Raw genomic sequence first — 18,356 nt, forward strand, 5'->3', positions numbered from 1 at the left:
GTACTTCTGACCTAGCTGAAGCAGAAGTTTTTATGCAGTTGAAACCTCACCTGACTAACCTGTAACCTGGGGCCAAGGTTTGTATACATCTCTTTAAGGTGATCTATAACTCTGTTGGCAATGCCATCATTATTCCGAATCACAGCCTAGATCCAAAAATTAGAGTGTTAGTAACATTCAAGAACTATTTTAAGGGCGCCTGGGTGGCTCAGATGGTTAAGCGTCTGCCTTCGGCTCAGGTCATGATCCCAGGGTCCTGGGATCGAGTCCCACATCGGGCTCCCTCCTCCTTGGGAGCCTGCTTCTCCCTCTGCCTCTCTCTCTCTCTGTCTCTCATGAATAAATAAATAAAATCTTAAAAAAAAAAATTTAAAAAAAAAGAACTATTTTAATATGGCACTTAAATGAAGCAAGATAAAATTAAATAAGCCTGAAAATAAAGGATTAATATACATAAAATGTAGGTGTTCCGAATAGAGAAATTAGGATAAAGTAAATTTTAATCAATATTATTTAACTCTGCAACTGGTAGACAAGCTGTGAGATTTTCAAGGAGTAATTCAACTGGTATTATAAAATTTTTTTATTATAGAATATACTGCTTTTTAAAAATATTTGAAAATCACCAACTTTAATGAAAAAGGACAGAAAATCTTAGTCTACCTAGTTTGCAAAAAAAAAAAAAAATACAAAGAACAAAAACTCAATACAACAAAAATAAAGTAAAAGTTGAAATATGTAACTTATAACAGGTTCGATTTAAGATGGCAACATGATTTATTTCCACCACCAAAATGGCAATGTTAACCTTAAATGGAATACAGCTAAACTTTTCTCTGATACTTAAACAAATAAAAATTAAACAGTGTCAATAAAGGTATTAACTCAAAGTTCCTCCCAAGTAAGAATCTTCTCTTCTGTCCATTATTCATTTTGGCATTAAACATACAATTAACTCCCAAAACCTAAGTAAAAGAGACAACAACTTTCATGAGGGGTGGATGAAAAACGTGTGGGTAGACAATGGATGGTATACTCATATACATCTGAAAAGATTCTGGGTGAAGTCAAACAAGAATACCAGTGGCAGATAGTAAAAGAAAAAATTGAGGGGGGAAAAAACCCAAGCCACTGGCAAACAGAAGTGATATAAGCAGCAGCTAAAGATGAACAATTTCTCCCCCCAGATTCCTATGACAAACATCAAAGCAGGGGATAAATACAAATAACTTATAGGCAAAATTATGGTTTAAGTATATTTAAAAAACGACCTCAGGTACAATGTCTGCAAACAAGAGTTCCTACTTCTCACTTACCCTCCAAAGGTAGTCTAATCCTATTAGTTCCAAATCATCCATCATATAGGCTCTTCTTTTTGCTACTAGTTTCCCTTCACGACAATTAACTGCTTTGAAGAATCGTTCAAAACATTTCATTCCATTTTCAGTTAACAGGGAGGGATCAAGCTGAAGCACATTACTTTCAAAGAAGTCCTTATTAATATCAGGATCTAAGTCTGGTTCATCACCCATTAACTTGGAATACCACTTAAAACAGGCTTCACGATCACAAAGGTAAACTGCATTCTCTGCTAAGCATTTCCATATTTGTTTTGCCTGAGGAGCACAGAGCCACAGTTGGCCATCCTTCAATAAAAATCTTGGAAAAATTAAAAAAATCAGTAATTAGATCTACATAATCCTGAAACACAATTTATTTCAATATGCTTGAAGTTAAATTTATCACACATGAATTTTTATTACAGCTTAAAGAGGTACTCTTTCAAAAGAATTTATTTCTTATATATAGCAGCAAAAAAAACCAAAACAAAACCTCATTTACTTAATAAGCATATATTTATGATGCAATTGCAAAGTGGCAACAATTCAGCTATGTGACTTCAGCTAAATATTAGAAATTTCTTCCTTGTTCTCTACAAGATCAGCTTTTGAAACCAGATATTGGTTTAGTTTCCTAAACTTACATGGTTTCACTAGAAAATGGCTTATTACACTAAATAACTTTCAGAGGTAAGTGAATTGTTATTTAAGCTCATTTCTATGTCAGTAATCATTAGTATAATATTCAGTGACGTTCTTCTGGGCTTTTTAATTCTGTGACTATTAAAGTCATTAAGTCGGGGAGCTTGGGTGGCTCAGTTGTTAAGCGTCTGCCTTTGGCTCAGGTCATGATCCCAGAGTCCTGGGATCAAACCCTGCACTGGGCTCCCTGCTCCGCGGGAAGCCTGCTTCTCCCTCTCCCACTCCCCCTGCTTGTGTTCCCTCTCTTGCTGTATCTCTCTCTGTCAAATAAATAAATAAAATCTTAAAAAAAAAGTCATTAAGTTATTATACAGTAAAATTATGATGGTTCTGCTTTAAGTAGTCTCTTTTTCAGATTCTAGTTTCCTCTAGCTGTAAGTTGCCTCCACCTACTGTTTACTATTTCTATGAATGACAGTAAAAAAACAGAAGCTAATTTTAACTGAGTAATAATTCTGCATTTAATTCTTTATTAACAATATCATAGTGGTTTCATGTCCAATAGAGTATGAAGTATTTAACGTCTGTGGTTTTCTTCTTTTGGGTATTAATTATGTATGTTCTCCAAGATCTCCTTTTTTTTTTTTTTTAAAGATTTTATTTATTTATTTGAGAAAGAAAGAATGAGACAGAGAGAGCATGAGAGGGGGGAGGGTCAGAGGGAGAAGCAGACTCCCCGCCGAGCAGGGAGCCCGATGCGGGACTCGATCCCGGGACTCCAGGATCATGACCTGAGCCGAAGGCAGTCGCTTAACCAACTGAGCCACCCAGGCGCCCAAGATCTCCTTACTTTTAAGTCTGTGTATAAAGAGGCCTTTTAAGCTTTTAATCCTATCTAATTCTTTGCACCTTCATATATAATTGAGCTACATAAGGTCCAGAATAATAAAATGCAAAAAATGCCTTACTGTTTGCAGTAAAATTCAAAACTTTTCAAACTAAGACTCCCAGGTAAGTTTGGGAAATTACTGGGGTCACAGAACCATAGATTTTAAAGTGAGACACAGTAGATGAGGAGTGCAGTTCTATCACATGCAGTTATGTGATTTCAAACAAGTTACCTCACCCACCTGAATCGCAGATTTATTTCAAATAGGAGTAACAATGCCTCACAAGAGTTTCTATACAGATTAAAGTGAACACTGCAAAGCTAGCATTAACTCTCAGTTCCTTTGCCTTTAAAGAATTGCACTACTAAGTATTTACAGAGCAAGAGGTATAAAAGGACTTCAGATACTAATCTTTATTAATAGATAAATTCCAAACCATTTTTCTCTTCTAATAGACCTAAAGGATACAATACACAGCCATCAACAATAGTAGCCCACTATAGGGAGGCATGTCCTTTTATCCAGGTGCTTAAAAAAGGGGGGCACTTTAAGTAAATGTCATAAAATTTGATAACTAGAATTTGTCTCAAGTTCAAATGATATAAACACTTGTACTGGAGAAGATGAGATCAATTCAACATATTACAAAACTGTTAAATGCAGTCATAGATTAGAGAACAGACTCTGTCAATCTAAATATTTCTCCACAAATTATTACATGGTTTAATAACAGAAATACAGTATACAACATAGTCCAAAGACAAAAGCCCCCAAAATTAATGAAAATAATTAATGCAACAGATTTTATGAAAAAAAGCCTCAGTATTTTTTAACAATATTTATGATTCAAATATGCTTTTTTGCTAGGATCTGGTTATTGCATTCCTAAGAAATCTATTATTTAAGCTATATATACATATCCACATACACATGTCATTAAATGCTAACCATACTAATTCAGCTTAACACAATATTTAGTTTTGTTTTTTTTAAGTCAGGCAATTTTTCCTTAACCACATCCGAATGTTATTACATATAGGTTTAGATTAACTTTTGTTAAAGCATACCAAAACCCTGTTCCTTAGTGCCACGACAGCCTTAATTAAAATGTAGTTGCCTAGAGCTGACTATTTTTTGTCTTATAGTTTGAAGTATGAAAATGTGTAATGAATGAACTTTTATTTCTAACATAAACTATATTGTGAAACTTAAAATGCAGTCTTCAAAAAAAAGACTAAAGTTAAAGCTTAGCAAATAATCTTAAAGTATTTAAAAATGAACACACAGGAAGTGTTACATTAAACTTTTGGCAATGCTTTTTATGTGGGAAAATATTCAGCTGCAGGGTAGAATGGCCACATTAAGTACAACTATAATGAATATTAACACTATATTTGTTTTCTGTGCCTTAAAGAGAACAGCACTAATTGCTTAAAACCAACCTAAGGAAGTTAAGCCGTTCTTGGACTTCTTGAACATGACTGTATCTACTTCCAGGCCTCACAGTTTGTGGGTCATAATCTTCATGGTCTGCAAATTAACAAAAATTATGCATAATACACATGTATATCCACATCAATGCTAACTTTTACTTAAGGAAATTATAAGGTCAATAATCACTTATTATCAGGCAACCTATAATAGTAGTATTGACATATCCAATCTTCCCCACAAAATTAACATTTTACATAGCCAAAAGGAAAATAAAATCCACTGATGTACAATCAAAAAATTTTCAGCACAATTCCCTTTCATTCTTCATATATACTGAAGCAATTTGTGAGTACAGTTTATGATGTTTTCCCTTCATTTTCCCCCATTAATACTAAAACTTTTCTTACAGAAAAAGAATTTTAGGAAAAGAATTTTAGAGTAAAAAATACCACTAAGGGCACTCATAGAAGAATTAGGATGACTAAGGTGCTACTATATTTGATAAAGTTATCAAAGTACCCCAGCACCAGAGTACCAATGTCTCTAACAGCCTCAGTAATTAAAAAAACCCTCCCCTCCCCATATGATTACAAAAACCAATATAACTAGGCCTAGACTCAGTGGGAAATCCAATTTTTAAAACATAAAAATTAGTAAGTACTTTGGACTTCCTTTATTAACATCACATATGGTAGGTGAAAAATCCTTAGTCGGTGAAAAAGAAAAGGATAAAATTAAATAGTATAGATTGTCCTAAAAATATCATGTACACTATTTTGTGTGTATGTGAGATGTTTATTCAAAAAGGAAGTCAATTCAGACTTATAAAAACCTTTTCTTAAAAAAAAATTCTTGTAAGTCTGTTTATTCAGTATCAGGCAAAAGAACATCACGAAAGAATTAGAAGGCTTGGATAAAGCCCTCTGCCTGGAACCAAGCTGGTTTCTATGCAGTACGGAAAATGGGGCAATTAAATGCCTCCAGCAAGCATGGTCAACCATTTAGGAATCAAAGACATTTATTTCAAACTTTTGAAGCAAGTTACAAAGGATTTGGAAGTTATACAATTCCTTTTTAGTTAGGTACTGATACATGTGTTATATATCTCTTAAAACTTGATTGTGTCGGGTGCCTGGGTGGCTCAGTCGTTAAGCGTCTGCCTTCAGCTCAGGTCGTGATCCCAGGGTCCTGGGACTGAGCCCCACATCGGGCTCCCTGCTCTGCAGGAAGCCTGCTTCTCCCTCTCCTAATCCCCCTGCTTGTGTTCTCTCTCTCACTCTCTCTCTGTCAAATAAATAAGTAAAATCTTAAAAACAAAAAAACTTGATTGTGTCAGTAATGCTACCCAAGAATTCTAATCCTTTTAAAATTGTTAAAGGCAACCCAAGTTTTCCAAATTTTTCCACATCAGAAAAACAGCAATTGGATGTAAAACCGTGACTTGCTATAAAGATGAATAATACAGAATGTTTAGAAATGTTATCTCAATTTCAGTAAAGAAAGGAGATCCACATATTATGACTATTTTGTATCTTCCTTATGAGTAAGCATCTGCCAGCAATTTTACAACTTCTTGAGAATCATCAATTGCACCAAACCTTAAGCTTCCAAAATTACAGAAAATTTTTCCCACTATATATAAGTTTTCCAGTTTTTCAGAGCACTGAACTTGAAATACTATGAGACTAAACTCTGGACTACCACTTTAGCTGCTTAGATACTTTTGTCTAAAAATGTGTGTGGGTTTCCTTGGCAGATCAATTGGTGGGAGGAGAGGAGAGCTCTGTGTAACTTTCTTTTTTGATATAATGTTTTCTAAGTGTAAAAATAATAGAAGGAACTATACTTTACCCAGATACATGTAATTATTTACATTTTGTCCATTTGTTTTATAAGGTTTCTATTTTATGTATATATTTATCAGTTTTGTTAACCATCTGAACGTAAACTGAATACCAGTTACTTTACTCCTTAAAACTACATTTACAAATAACAAAGACATAAACCCTAGTATACTCATCTGATTTTAAGATTAATAGAAGAGTATTATCTGATCCACAGCCTATATTTAAATTTCATCCCAGTAACATCCAATCCCAATAATGTCCTTTATGCTTTCCTTTTTTCCCCAGTCCAGAATCAATTTAGGCTCATATGTTGCATGAGGTCATTTCCTTAAACCTAGAGTTTCCTTAGTTATTTTTCACATTTCTTATCTTGACAGACCATTTTAAAGAATAAAAAGCTGCTTGGGGTCCCTGCGTAGCTCAGTTGGTTAAGAGTCTGCCTTCAGCTCAGGTCATGATCCCAGGGTCCTGGGATTGAGTCCCACATCAGGCTCCCTGATCAGTGGTGAGTCTGCTTCTCCCTCTGCCTGCTCTCCCCCTGCTTGTGCTCTCCCTCTCTTTCTGATACATAAAATCTTAAAAAAAAAACAAAAAACAAAAAACAAACTCTTGGCCAATGCCACTTAATTTGGGTTCATGTTACCTCTAGTTTCATTCAGTTTATGTATTTTGACAAGAAATACCACAAAAGATACAATTTGTGGAATGATATTCTGATACTATGTCATTATTCTGGTCCTCATCAAAATTTAACTCACTAGTTTTTTTTTTTTTTTTTAAAGATTTTATTTATTTATTTGAGAGAGAGAGAGAATGAGAGACAGAGAGCATGAGAGGGAGGAGGGTCAGAGGGAGAAGCAGACTCCCTGCCGAGCAGGGAGCCCGATGCAGGACTTGATCCTGGAACTCCAGGATCATGACCTGAGCCGAAGGCAGTTGCTTAACCAACTGAGCCACCCAGGCGCCCAACTCACTAGGTTTTTTTTTCATCTGTTATTTTTTCCTACATTTTTAGTTGACATTCTCCTTCATTTATTCATTTATATCACTATGGACTCAAGCACTTATATACTGAAAAGGCTATGATCCATAGTATCATTATTATGATGCTCCAAGTATTACAGATTGACCTAGTGAGCAATAACTTCTTTATCTTTTTGACATGCCAATATAGTTCTTTATACACAACTTATGGCATTAAAATGTTCAAGTCTCATCCTGTACTTTCCTACTGTAGGCCTCCAGAGAGTTACTAGCTCAATAAAATGAGAATACTAGGTAAAAGTACTTTTTAAATTACAATAACCCACAAATATCTAAAAGTTCTTCATGGCTCACATATAGAAATGTGGTAGAACTACTAAGTGAACTGAGTCAGGACATGTCATTCTACCAAAGCACTCTTGTTGAATGACCCTTGCAAAGAGAACTTTAAGTTGGCAAGTAGTCCTGAAAATGAAATCAGAGAATGGGAAGGGGATATGGCAGTGTCAGTCCTTAGAAAACACAGGTCTAAATGAATTTCAATGTGTTCTATAATTAGTGTAAATCCTCATAATCCTTATCCAGAAACTGAAGAAAATGACACCTAAAACTCTAAGTGCAAATCAGTTCAAAGGATCCATTCTAATGAACTAAATTGAACTGTATCATACTTTGTTGGTGCACATTTAAAAAAATGTGATTGAGGAAATACTGAGGCATATGAAGCTCACTAAGAAGGAGTCATCAGAGCTCATTTTTATTTCCACATATAAAAGTTGTAAGGATTTTAGTAAGTTACTAAAAGTAGAAGTGCAATCAGCTGGCCATACCACTGGGGCACTAACCTCTTCCAAAACCAAAAGATGCATTCTAGAAACACAATGCAGTGCTGGCAAATGTATAACACCAATGAAATGACACTGAACAAATATCAGTGAACTGTGGGAATCTTATAACATCTGATAGCATATGTTGTCATTTCAGGAGAACAAGAAACCTGCTTCTTATATAAATGTAATCACCACAGTTTGTGTTGTTTTTGAGCTCTAGGTCAGAAGTAATTTAATGTTAGAAGTTTTAGGAGCAAACCCCATTTTAGGGAGCCTGGGTGGCTCAGTCGGTTAAGCATCTGCCTTTGGCTCAGGTCATGATCTCCTGATCCTGGGATGGAGCCCTGCATTGGGCTCCTTGCTCATCAGGGAGTCCGCTTATGCCTCTCCCTCTAACCCTTCCCTCTGTGCATGCTTTCTCTGTCTCTAAGAAAAAAAGAATCTAAACTACATTTTAGCAACTCCTTTAGGAAATACATACTCTTGTTATCTTCATTTTACCAGTTTGGTAAATTTTAACTACAGAGGCTTAATTAACTTAGAGGTTATATAGATTAAGTTTAAACTGTCTAAATTTAAAGCCTGCACTCTTATTTCTAACCTTCCAAAAAGCAATATAGAGAAGATTATGAAGAATGCTGACATTCTTGGGGAGCCTGGGTCACTGAGTCAGTTAAGCATCTGCCTTAGGCTCAGGTCATGATCTCAGGATCCTGGGATCCAGCCCCGAGTTGGGCTTAGAGGGGTATCTGTTTCTCCCTCTCCCTTTGCCCCTCCCCCACTCATGCTCTCTCCCTCTCAAATAAATACAATCTTTAAAAAAAAAATGCTGACAATCTTGAAGTCATGAAAGTGAGATATGCCAAGAACACTGATACAATCTGACTAAATGGAATAGGATCCTAGTGAGGGAGAAATGCACATGTGCCCCATCTGACTGCCTTGGCAATTTGGTTTTTACTGATGATGACATTAAAATAACACAGAATCACATAAAGATGGAAGTAAATTAAACTTACCACTGAAGCTTAATATGTAGGTGATTCCTTTTGGGAAAGGTCTTAATTGGCATTAGGAGGGCTCTCTACCAGGAATAAAATTTAACATCCTAAAAATCTCAAGGGAACTACATTCAAAATTCTACCTTATTCTCACTGATTTTGGCTGCTCTTGCTAGAGAAAAATCACAAAGTTTCATGCCTACAGTACCTTCCCTATCCTACCATTTTGCTAAGAAGGAACACTGGAACCTAAAATGAGGCCAATTATAACATCTGATGCTTAGACTGCTATTCTAGCCCCAGGACTAGAATGGACACAGTGGGTAAAATATAAAAGGAACAGGAAGCCAATACAATCATTAGGTGTATCTAAAAAGTTGCTTAACTTTTCCATTTTGTTTCTATAACTTTTATAAAGCTAAGTATAAATTAGTAACAATGTGGGGATCACATCAGCCAACCACACACACTTCAACCATCTAAGGCACAAGCACAAGTACAGAGCCTATTATTGTAGTCAAACAATGAGTATTAAAAATATCCCCATTTTAAATATATAACTCAATTCTACACATCCTGACATAGCACATCAACAGAGTAGTATTTTCAGTTCCACATTATGCTCAATCCGGTTTTCAATTGGAAAACGGAAAAATTTTCTTCTCCATACTCAAATATACAAACTGGGCCTGTAAGTCAGCTGGGTTTTGTGTTTGTCTATGAATCTGTTGTAATACAGAGGAGGTATAGATATATAAAGAATACTTTGTGTGTTCAAGCACACATAGATTCTAATAAAACTTTTGATAAGGACAAATAATATTGGAATTGATCCTTAAAACATCAAGAAGAGAGTCCTCATATGGCAAATATTAAAACGGTTTCTGTTGTAAACCAGAGCAAAGTTTATCTTAACATATTTAAACAGTTTCACATTCTGAGAACCAATAAGAACATGTCATTCATCCTGTAAATTTCTAATAATTTTTTTTGAACAATGGAAAATGTTAATTCAGGGTTATTAAAAACAACTGTAATGTGTTATTCCAAAACAAAATTGGTCAAAATTAACAAAGGAATTATTAATCAAGTTTTCGTGAAAAGCAGTGTGGCAAGAAGAATGCAAAAATTTAAAGTAAGTTAGGTAAATACCCAAGAGAATATCAACCAATGCGGTAAGAGCAGACAGAGCTCCCAGATGTGGAAAGATAAGCACTTAGTAACAGGCCTTGAAAAACTGACCTGAAGTTCAGTTGGTATAAGTTTTGAAAGGCCGAGGAGATGTAGAAGAGTATTTCACTTCCATTTTCTGATCTAGGAAAAACTTATATATTTTCATTTCTGAGGTAATTAACACTGAGGACAAAACAAAAACCAGGGAAGGGAAGCCTATACTTGATCCCCAATAGCTGATTTTAGTTATAAATACATACCTCTAGCATACAGTCGAACAATATTCATGTAAGTTGCAAGGTTTTCTGCTACCAAAGTAACTAAGGCATGATTGTGCTGAAGCTGGTTGATTAAATCATGACGATAAAATACATGGGGACTTCGCTGAGTTTGACTAAAACGAGAAGAACTTAACAGTATAATTAGGCAATGAACACTGTTGTAACTAAGAATTTACAAAGACTGTCCCAACTGCTAATTCAGATGTTTAAAATGTTTTACATTCGTAATAAAAACTGGGTCTATATCCTCCTTTTAATAGCAAAATATCAAGCAGTTTAAAGAGAATAATCAAGGTCTCAAAACATAAATATTTATTCTAACATTCTCATCTTATACGAAATCACCAATCAGTATTCTCCAACTTCAGACAGGACATTAATCTTATGTAAGTAACAAAGCACAGGGACAAATTTGCATGAGCAAGTATATTAGCCCTTAAAAGTTCATTCCGTTAACACTGAATGTGCAACCAATTTTGCCCCTGAGTATAACCAGAAAGAGACCCAGTTCCCCTTCTATTTTGCCATTTTCAATGAAACCAATCAATGCTCACTTCATTATTAATCCACTGGTGATTAAATCACCTGCCTTTGAAGACTATGTAATACTGCATGAGTAAATAAGCAACCAAAAATGGGTATGTTTGAAAAAAGACATGTATGGTGAATCAACCACAATCAAAATATGTCCTTTATAAAAAAAATATTATCCATAGATTATTTCATGATTTCCTCCAGTATTTATGTCCACGAAGTTTCCTAATTTCATGTTATTTTTCCAGCATTGGAAAATAATCAAAATCCAACCTGAAAAATTAAAGCATAAAAGTGGGATTCTGTAGCGCCTTCTGCGCAGCTCAGTTGGTTAAGCATCTAACTCTTGATTTCAGCTCAGGTCATAATCTCAGGGTCATGAGACCGAGCCCTGTGTCAAGCTCTGCTTGGGGTGGGGGGCCTGCTCAAGATTGTCTCTTTCCCTCTACCCGCACTAGACCCACTCCCCACCCTGCCTGCTCGTTCACTCTCTCAAAAAAAAAAAAAAAAAAAGGAATTATGTAATTCAGTTTCAACAGGAATCCTGTTGACACACACAATTATATCCACCCAGAGCTGTAAAAAAAAAAATCTTGGCAATCACGTAATTGTCTTACAAGAAAACAGATTCTAAATGGTTACAGACTCTTTCTATGATTACTGCTAGTTAGAGAAACTAGGGTTCACTATCAGGAAGCCTAACTGCACTTAAACCCTGGTTGCACTATTCCTAAGATTTTTCCATGTTATTTTTTCTTTACGTGTCATTAGTTCCAAACTGATTACAAGAAAGTAAAAGGTAAATTATTCCCATAACCATAACCACAATCTGGCATCAAGACCAAACATAAAATTAGATCTTTAAGAAAAATCTGAATAGGGGGGCGCCTGGGTGGCTCAGATGGTTAAGCATCTGCCTTCGGCTCAGATCATGATCCCAGGGTCCCGGGATCGAGCCCCATGTCTGGCTCCTGACTCGGTGGGCAGCCTGCTTCTCCCTCGCCCTCTGCCTCTCCCCTGCTCATGCTCTCGTTCTCTCTCTGTATCTCTGTTTCAAATGAATAAATAAAATCTTAAAAAAAAAAAAAAAAGAAAAATCTGAATAGGGGTGCCTGGGTGGCTCAGAGGATTGTTAAGCATCTGCCTTAGGCTCTGGTCATGATTCCAGGGTCCTGGGATCGAGCCCCGCATCTGGCTCCTGGCTCAGTTGGGAGCCTGCTTCTCCCTCTCCCTCTGCCTCTCCCCTTGCTCATGCTCTCTCTCTGTATCTCTGTGTCTCAAATGAATAAATAAAATCTTAAAAAAAAATCTAAATAAAATAATATAGTAAAAGTTATCTTTAAATAAAATCTTATTTTCATAAATTAAATCACTTATTCTTATCTTGAAACCCATAAGAAGGGTAAAACCACCCATGCCATAATGTTTGGTGTATCTGCTAGAAGTCAAAGACAATTCTGTACAAAGAGCTCAAGGCAGTATCTTGATTCAGATGCTAACTGCTATTTTAACATTTGATTTTATTGGTATGCTGTTTTCAACATAATATATACATAAAAATTAGAAAATTTTCTATATTAAAAGCCCTACCTCAAATTTTGAGGTGCTTCACCAAACAAACTACAAATTTCTCTTATTTGTTTCAGTGCAGGAATCACCCACTTGTCATTTGTACGAAGTTCTTCTATAAAGCGATCTATCCACTGGATCTTCTGTGTGTCTCGATCCTTAAATACACATACAAAAGGTTAATGGTTACATGGACCAGTATTCAACATACTTCTATCTTCAAAGCTTTTAAGATAAGGATCACAAAAATTAGGAATAAGTATGTTCTTACTTTGAAATGATCACCAAAGCTCCAAAATGTAAAGTACTACTATAAAAATTCAGTATTCCAGATTTAGATATATATGCACCAAGATATAAATCCCAAGTTTAGGCATATTAACAAGAAATCTGATTTTAAAATATATGCTCATATGTGCAGATTTCATTTTTATTCAGTCTTTTATAAGGTTTCCATATTATAAACTTTAGCAAAAACATACAATTCAAACAGTTACCATATGAGAATGATGTTAGCATATTTTTTTAATAGGAGCAGGGAACCTAAAAATTTTTATTTTATCCAGAAAACAACAGTATGAGAACACTATAGGTGAAAAATTATACATTAATTATATTTACATAAATTTTGTATTAGATATTCAAAAATATATCTTTTATTACAATAAAACTTTAAAAAACCCAACATACAAGATACAAAACAGATACAAGTACTCACCCTAAAGGCAAACTAAGAATGTTCAAGAATGTTGTAGGAATATATTTCTTTTTTTTTTTTTAAACTTTCTTTTTTTTAAGATTTTATTTATTTATCTGAGAGAGAGAGAATGAGAGAGAGAACACAAGAGGAGACAGGTTCACAGGCGGAAGCAGACTCCCTGCTGAGTGGGGAGCCTGATGCGGGACTCGATCCTGGGACTCCAGGATCATGACCTGAGCCGAAGGCAGTTGCTTAACCAACTGAGCCACCCAGGTGCCCCAGGAATATATTTATTTCTAATATTCTGAAATGTGTATTTTCTTTTCTTCTCTTTTTAAAGATTTTATTTATTTGACAGAGAGAGACACAGTGAGAGAAGGAACACAAGCAGGGAGAGTGGGAGAGGGAGAAGCAGGCTTCCCTCTGGGCAGGGAGCCGGATGCAGGGCTTGATCCCAGGACCTCAAGAACATGACCTGAGCCGAAGGCAGACGCTTAACGACTGAGCCACTCAGGCGCCCCTTTGCTTTTCTTTTTATCTAAGATTACTAGGAATCAGAAATTCACATGAGTACTAACAAATTTTTTTTTTTTTAAAGATTTTATTTATTTATTTGACAGAGAGAGACACAGCGAGAGAGGGAACACAAGCAGGGGGAGTGGGAGAGGGAGTAGCAGACTCCCCACTGAGCAGGGAGCCCGATGCGGGGCTCGATCCCAGGACCCTGGGATCATGACCTGAGCCGAAGGCAGACGCTCAATGACTGAGCCACCCAGGCGCCCCAGTACTAACAAATTTTTAATTGGAGTGATTCTACGGAAGAAAAATCAATTCTGTTTATCTCGTCTCTTTTTCTCTCTTTATTGTCTCACTTAAAGTACATTTTCGCAAGCACATGCACATCTCTTTTAGAAATAAAACACAGTTTGTATTTTAAGTATTTCCATTAAATACCATGAACATGCATCCACCAACACTTTAAAGACTACAAAATATGCTGTAGAGTGTATTCATGAATTTAAGTGATTTTCACTTTTCATTCTTTAAGAAGAATGGTCTAGTCCAGGGAGCCCCTGGGTTACTTAGCTGGGGGTTAAGCATTCAATGCTTGCTTTTGGATCAGGTCATGATCTCAGGGTGGAGAAACTGAGCCGCGTGTCAGTTCAGTATTCAGTGCTGAGTCTGCTTGGGACTCTCTCCCTCTTCCCACTCCCAGCTTGTGCACATGCCTGTGCTCGCTCTCTCTCCCTCTAAAATAAATAAATAATATATATTTTTAAAGATTTTTATTTATTTATTTCTTTGACAGAGAGACAGACAGCGACAGCAGGAACACAAGCAGGGGGAGTGGGAGAGGGAGAAGCAGGCTTCCTGCCGAGCAGGGAGCCCGATGTGGGACTCGATCCCAGGATCATGATTTGAAGTGAAGGCAGACGTTTAACGACTGAGCCACCCACGTGCCCCTAAAATAAATAAATAAAATCCTAAAAAAAAAAGGTCTAGCCTGTAAATATCATGCTTTTTCATATCATTCCCTAGGAAAAAATTTCTAGATGTGCAAGTACAGGGCTGAACTAACTCTATGAACATTTTTAAGGATTTAAAAATATTTATCCATGAATATTAAATACGTCATGACTTGTTAAAAAAGTGCTTTGGGTTGATAGGGCAAGAGAATAAGATACTCATTTGTTTTAAATAACTACACCAAATGAAGGCTGAAGTTGAAAAGGGGAAAACTCTTTTTACTAAATCCCATGAAATCCAGTTTTCTATTAATGTGATAACTTAAGACATTGTGCCAGGCAATGATATGAACAACTAAATAAAGGAGGAAGTAACACTTGAGCTTTTATAATAAGTGTGCTACTTTGAGCCTCTATAACACTTCTCTATTTAATAAAATACAGTTTAAACTCAAGGTCTTCATAACCATTTTAGATGCTTTAATGGAAAGTCAAGCACAATGAATCAATCAATGACAAATCAAATACTGTCATCCAATCAAATAACTGGACTGTCTTTTTTTTCCTTTGATAAATCTGAAACTCCTATAATAGCATCACTACAAATCTTACGTATTGTTCCAATAAATTTTTTAAGATTTTATTTATTTAGAGAGAGGGTGAGTGGGGGAGGGACAAAGGGACAGACAGAGAATCTGAAGCAGACTGCTGCTGAACAGAGCCTGACACAGTGCTTCATCTCAAGACCCTGAGATCATGACCTGAGCTGAAACCAACAGTTGGGCACTGAACTGATGGAGCCACCCAGGCACCCCTGGCACTCTGATTTTCAAAATTTCCATGTTTCTAATCTACTTGTAAAAGACAGTAATTAGGATAAATTTTAATTTATCTCTTCTTCAGAATTCAAAAGAAATCAGTTTTATATGGACAGTTGCAATTAACTATTCCAGAGACTATGAATGACATCTTCAATCTTATAAATCCCAGGTAAAGAATGTTCTCTGAATTTATTCACCCAGCTCTCTGTATGTATATATATGACAGTACTTTTCTATCTTTCTTTCTTTCTTTCTTTTAAGATTTTAGGTATTGGGCACCTGGGTGGCTCAGTCATTAAGCATCTGCCTTTGGCTCAGGTCATGATTCCAGGGTCCTGGGATCGAGCCCCACATCGGGCTCCCTGCTCTGCAGGAAGCCTCTTCTCCCTCTTCCACTCCCCCTGCTTCTGGGTTCCCTCTCTCGCTGTGTATCTCTGTCAAATAAATAAATAAAATCTTAAAAAAAAAAGATTTTATTTATTTGAGAGAGAGAGTGCATAAGCGGAGGGAGGAGCAGAGGCAGAGACTGAGGGAGAAACAGGATCCCTGCTGAGCAGGGAGCCTACCGTGGGGCTTGATCCCAGGACCCTAGGATCCTGACCTGAGCCGAAGGCAGATGCTTAACCGACTGAGCCACCCAGGCGCCCTGACAGTACTTTTTTTGATTAAGGCAATCAGTGCAGTAAAGACTTGAGATTTTGCAAACACTTGGCTTCAAATACATGATAATATCATCTTGACCTTGCTAGACCTGATTAAATTCAAGTCCAACTAAAAGTGAAGCCCTGAGATAACTAAGAACAACCCTGCCCAGTCTTTTTTTCTTTTTTTAAGATTTTATTTATTTATTTGACAGAGAGAGACACAGCGAGAGAGAGAACACAAGCAGGGGGAGGGGGAGAGGGAGGAGCAGGCCCCCTGCCGAGCAGGGAGCCCGATGCAGGGCTCAATCCCAGGACCCTGGTATCATGACCTGAGCCAAAAGCAGATGCTTAACTGACTGAGCCACCCAGGGGCCCTTTTTTTTTTTAATTCTTTAACCAACCTATTAGAAATATGGCAAAGCACTTAGAAAAATCCAGAGAATATAAGAATATCGAGAATATAAGTAACTGTATAAAAGTACATCCTTGAAAGCAGTAAACATAAATAGCAGTTAACTATAGGGAAAATACAGTGATTTACTTGTAAAGAAAGCTTTATTCAGGAAATTTTACTAGCTTTATTAACCTCTCCTGAGCAAAAGAGTCTAGGTACCCTTCCGTCCAAAGCCATTATCAGCTTTAATACTTTATGATTCTACTTTACCTTCATTTCCTGAACTATATAATACTACTATAAAAACTTGTTTTACCTACGCAAATCTTTTCTTTGGTAAAGAGGTAAAAGTGCTTAGTAAATAATATTAAAAAAACCTGAAAAACCAAACATAAGCCAATTTTTCTTTCTTTCTTTCTTTTTTTTTTTAGTCAAACAACTTTGTGATATTTATATTCCATTGCACAGATATGGGTTATACAAATTAGTAACACAAGTTATTTCTTAAATTCCAAACATTTTCTAAAATATTATTACAGCAGATGTCTAGGATATTAAAACATCAAGGTGGAAATCATACTCTAAATAGTTAAATATGACTGAAAATACTGCACATTTTAATTAGAGGAAAATTAAAATGTGTGCTCAAATGCTCTAACAAACTAAGTAGCAGGGCAGCTAACAACTACTAGTAAGTCGTAAGCCAATTTTTCAAGATAACTTTAAAAACAAAAAATAAGGGAATTATCCTCTAACTGACTCATCCTAAGGGTGAAGGGAAAAAATGAGTAAAGAAGCATTCCCATACCTGGGAACAACTGTAATCTAGTATTTTTATGTGGGCACTGAGAGCTAAGTCCATGATGTCTACAGGCACATCATCACTATGGGCCAGATTCCAAAGCAGGTTCAAAACTTTGTGTGCCATCACTCCATCTTTATCCATCTTCTGCAAGACGACGAATCAGCTCTAGTAGCTTTTTGTGTTGTTTTTTTACTTGCATTTGTCCAACTTGCCTAAAAAAAAGGTGTAAGTTATGTAAACATAAACATCACAAACATCACATTTTATATATCCACTTATATTAAGTCATTACTCTTTTACATGTCTTTCAATAAACTACACTGAGTTCATCACAGCCATACACACAAACCAACAGCTTAGCTTAACTGAGCACTTAATTAACCATGTCTCATTTGAGAAAATTAACAGTATTCTTGGGACAGAATAATCTAAATTCAAGAAAAAACCCTCTATTTACAAATAACTTTATCACTAATGACTTTAAAATTCCATATTAGAAATAAAAAACACCAAATACAAAACATGTTAAGTCCTAAAATAAAAAAAAAAACCCCACAACTCAATTAAAAAGTGGGCAAAGGACTTAAATAGACATTTTTCTAAAGAAGATACATTTGTCCATTAGCACATGAAAAGCTGCTCAACATCACGGATTACTAGGGAAATGTAAATTACAATGAAACAGCACCTCACACCCATCAGCATGGCTATCAAAGACACAAAAATTATCAAGTGTTGGTGAAGATGTGGAGAAATTACAAATGTTGTGCATTGTTGGTGGAAAAGTAAAATGGTATAGTCGCTATGGAAAACAGTACAGCAATTCCTCAAAATTTGAAAATGAAATTACCACATCACCCAGCAATTCCAGGGGTAGGTGTATACATACCCAAAGAACTGAAAGCAGTCTCAAAGAGATATCTGTACACTTGTGTTCATAGCAGCATTTTTATTCACAACAGCTAAAATGTGGAAGCAATTCAAATTGTCCATCAATGAAG

General features: G+C 36.0%; 1 protein-coding gene across 1 annotated transcript in view; it reads right to left on the reverse strand.

Annotated features, from left to right (window-relative positions):
* Positions 1–18,356, reverse strand: part of LOC110581157 (probable ubiquitin carboxyl-terminal hydrolase FAF-X) — a 103,102-nt gene that overhangs the window by 80,234 nt on the left and 4,512 nt on the right. The window contains 8 exon segments of the mRNA XM_044912041.1: positions 51–146; positions 1,317–1,659; positions 4,315–4,402; positions 10,402–10,535; positions 12,547–12,683; positions 17,359–17,493; positions 17,495–17,545; positions 17,547–17,567. Coding sequence (XP_044767976.1) covers positions 51–146; positions 1,317–1,659; positions 4,315–4,402; positions 10,402–10,535; positions 12,547–12,683; positions 17,359–17,493; positions 17,495–17,545; positions 17,547–17,567 — 1,005 coding nt within the window.

The sequence above is a fragment of the Neomonachus schauinslandi genome, chromosome Y, assembly GCF_002201575.2.
Source record: "Neomonachus schauinslandi chromosome Y, ASM220157v2, whole genome shotgun sequence".
NCBI lineage: Eukaryota > Metazoa > Chordata > Mammalia > Carnivora > Phocidae > Neomonachus > Neomonachus schauinslandi.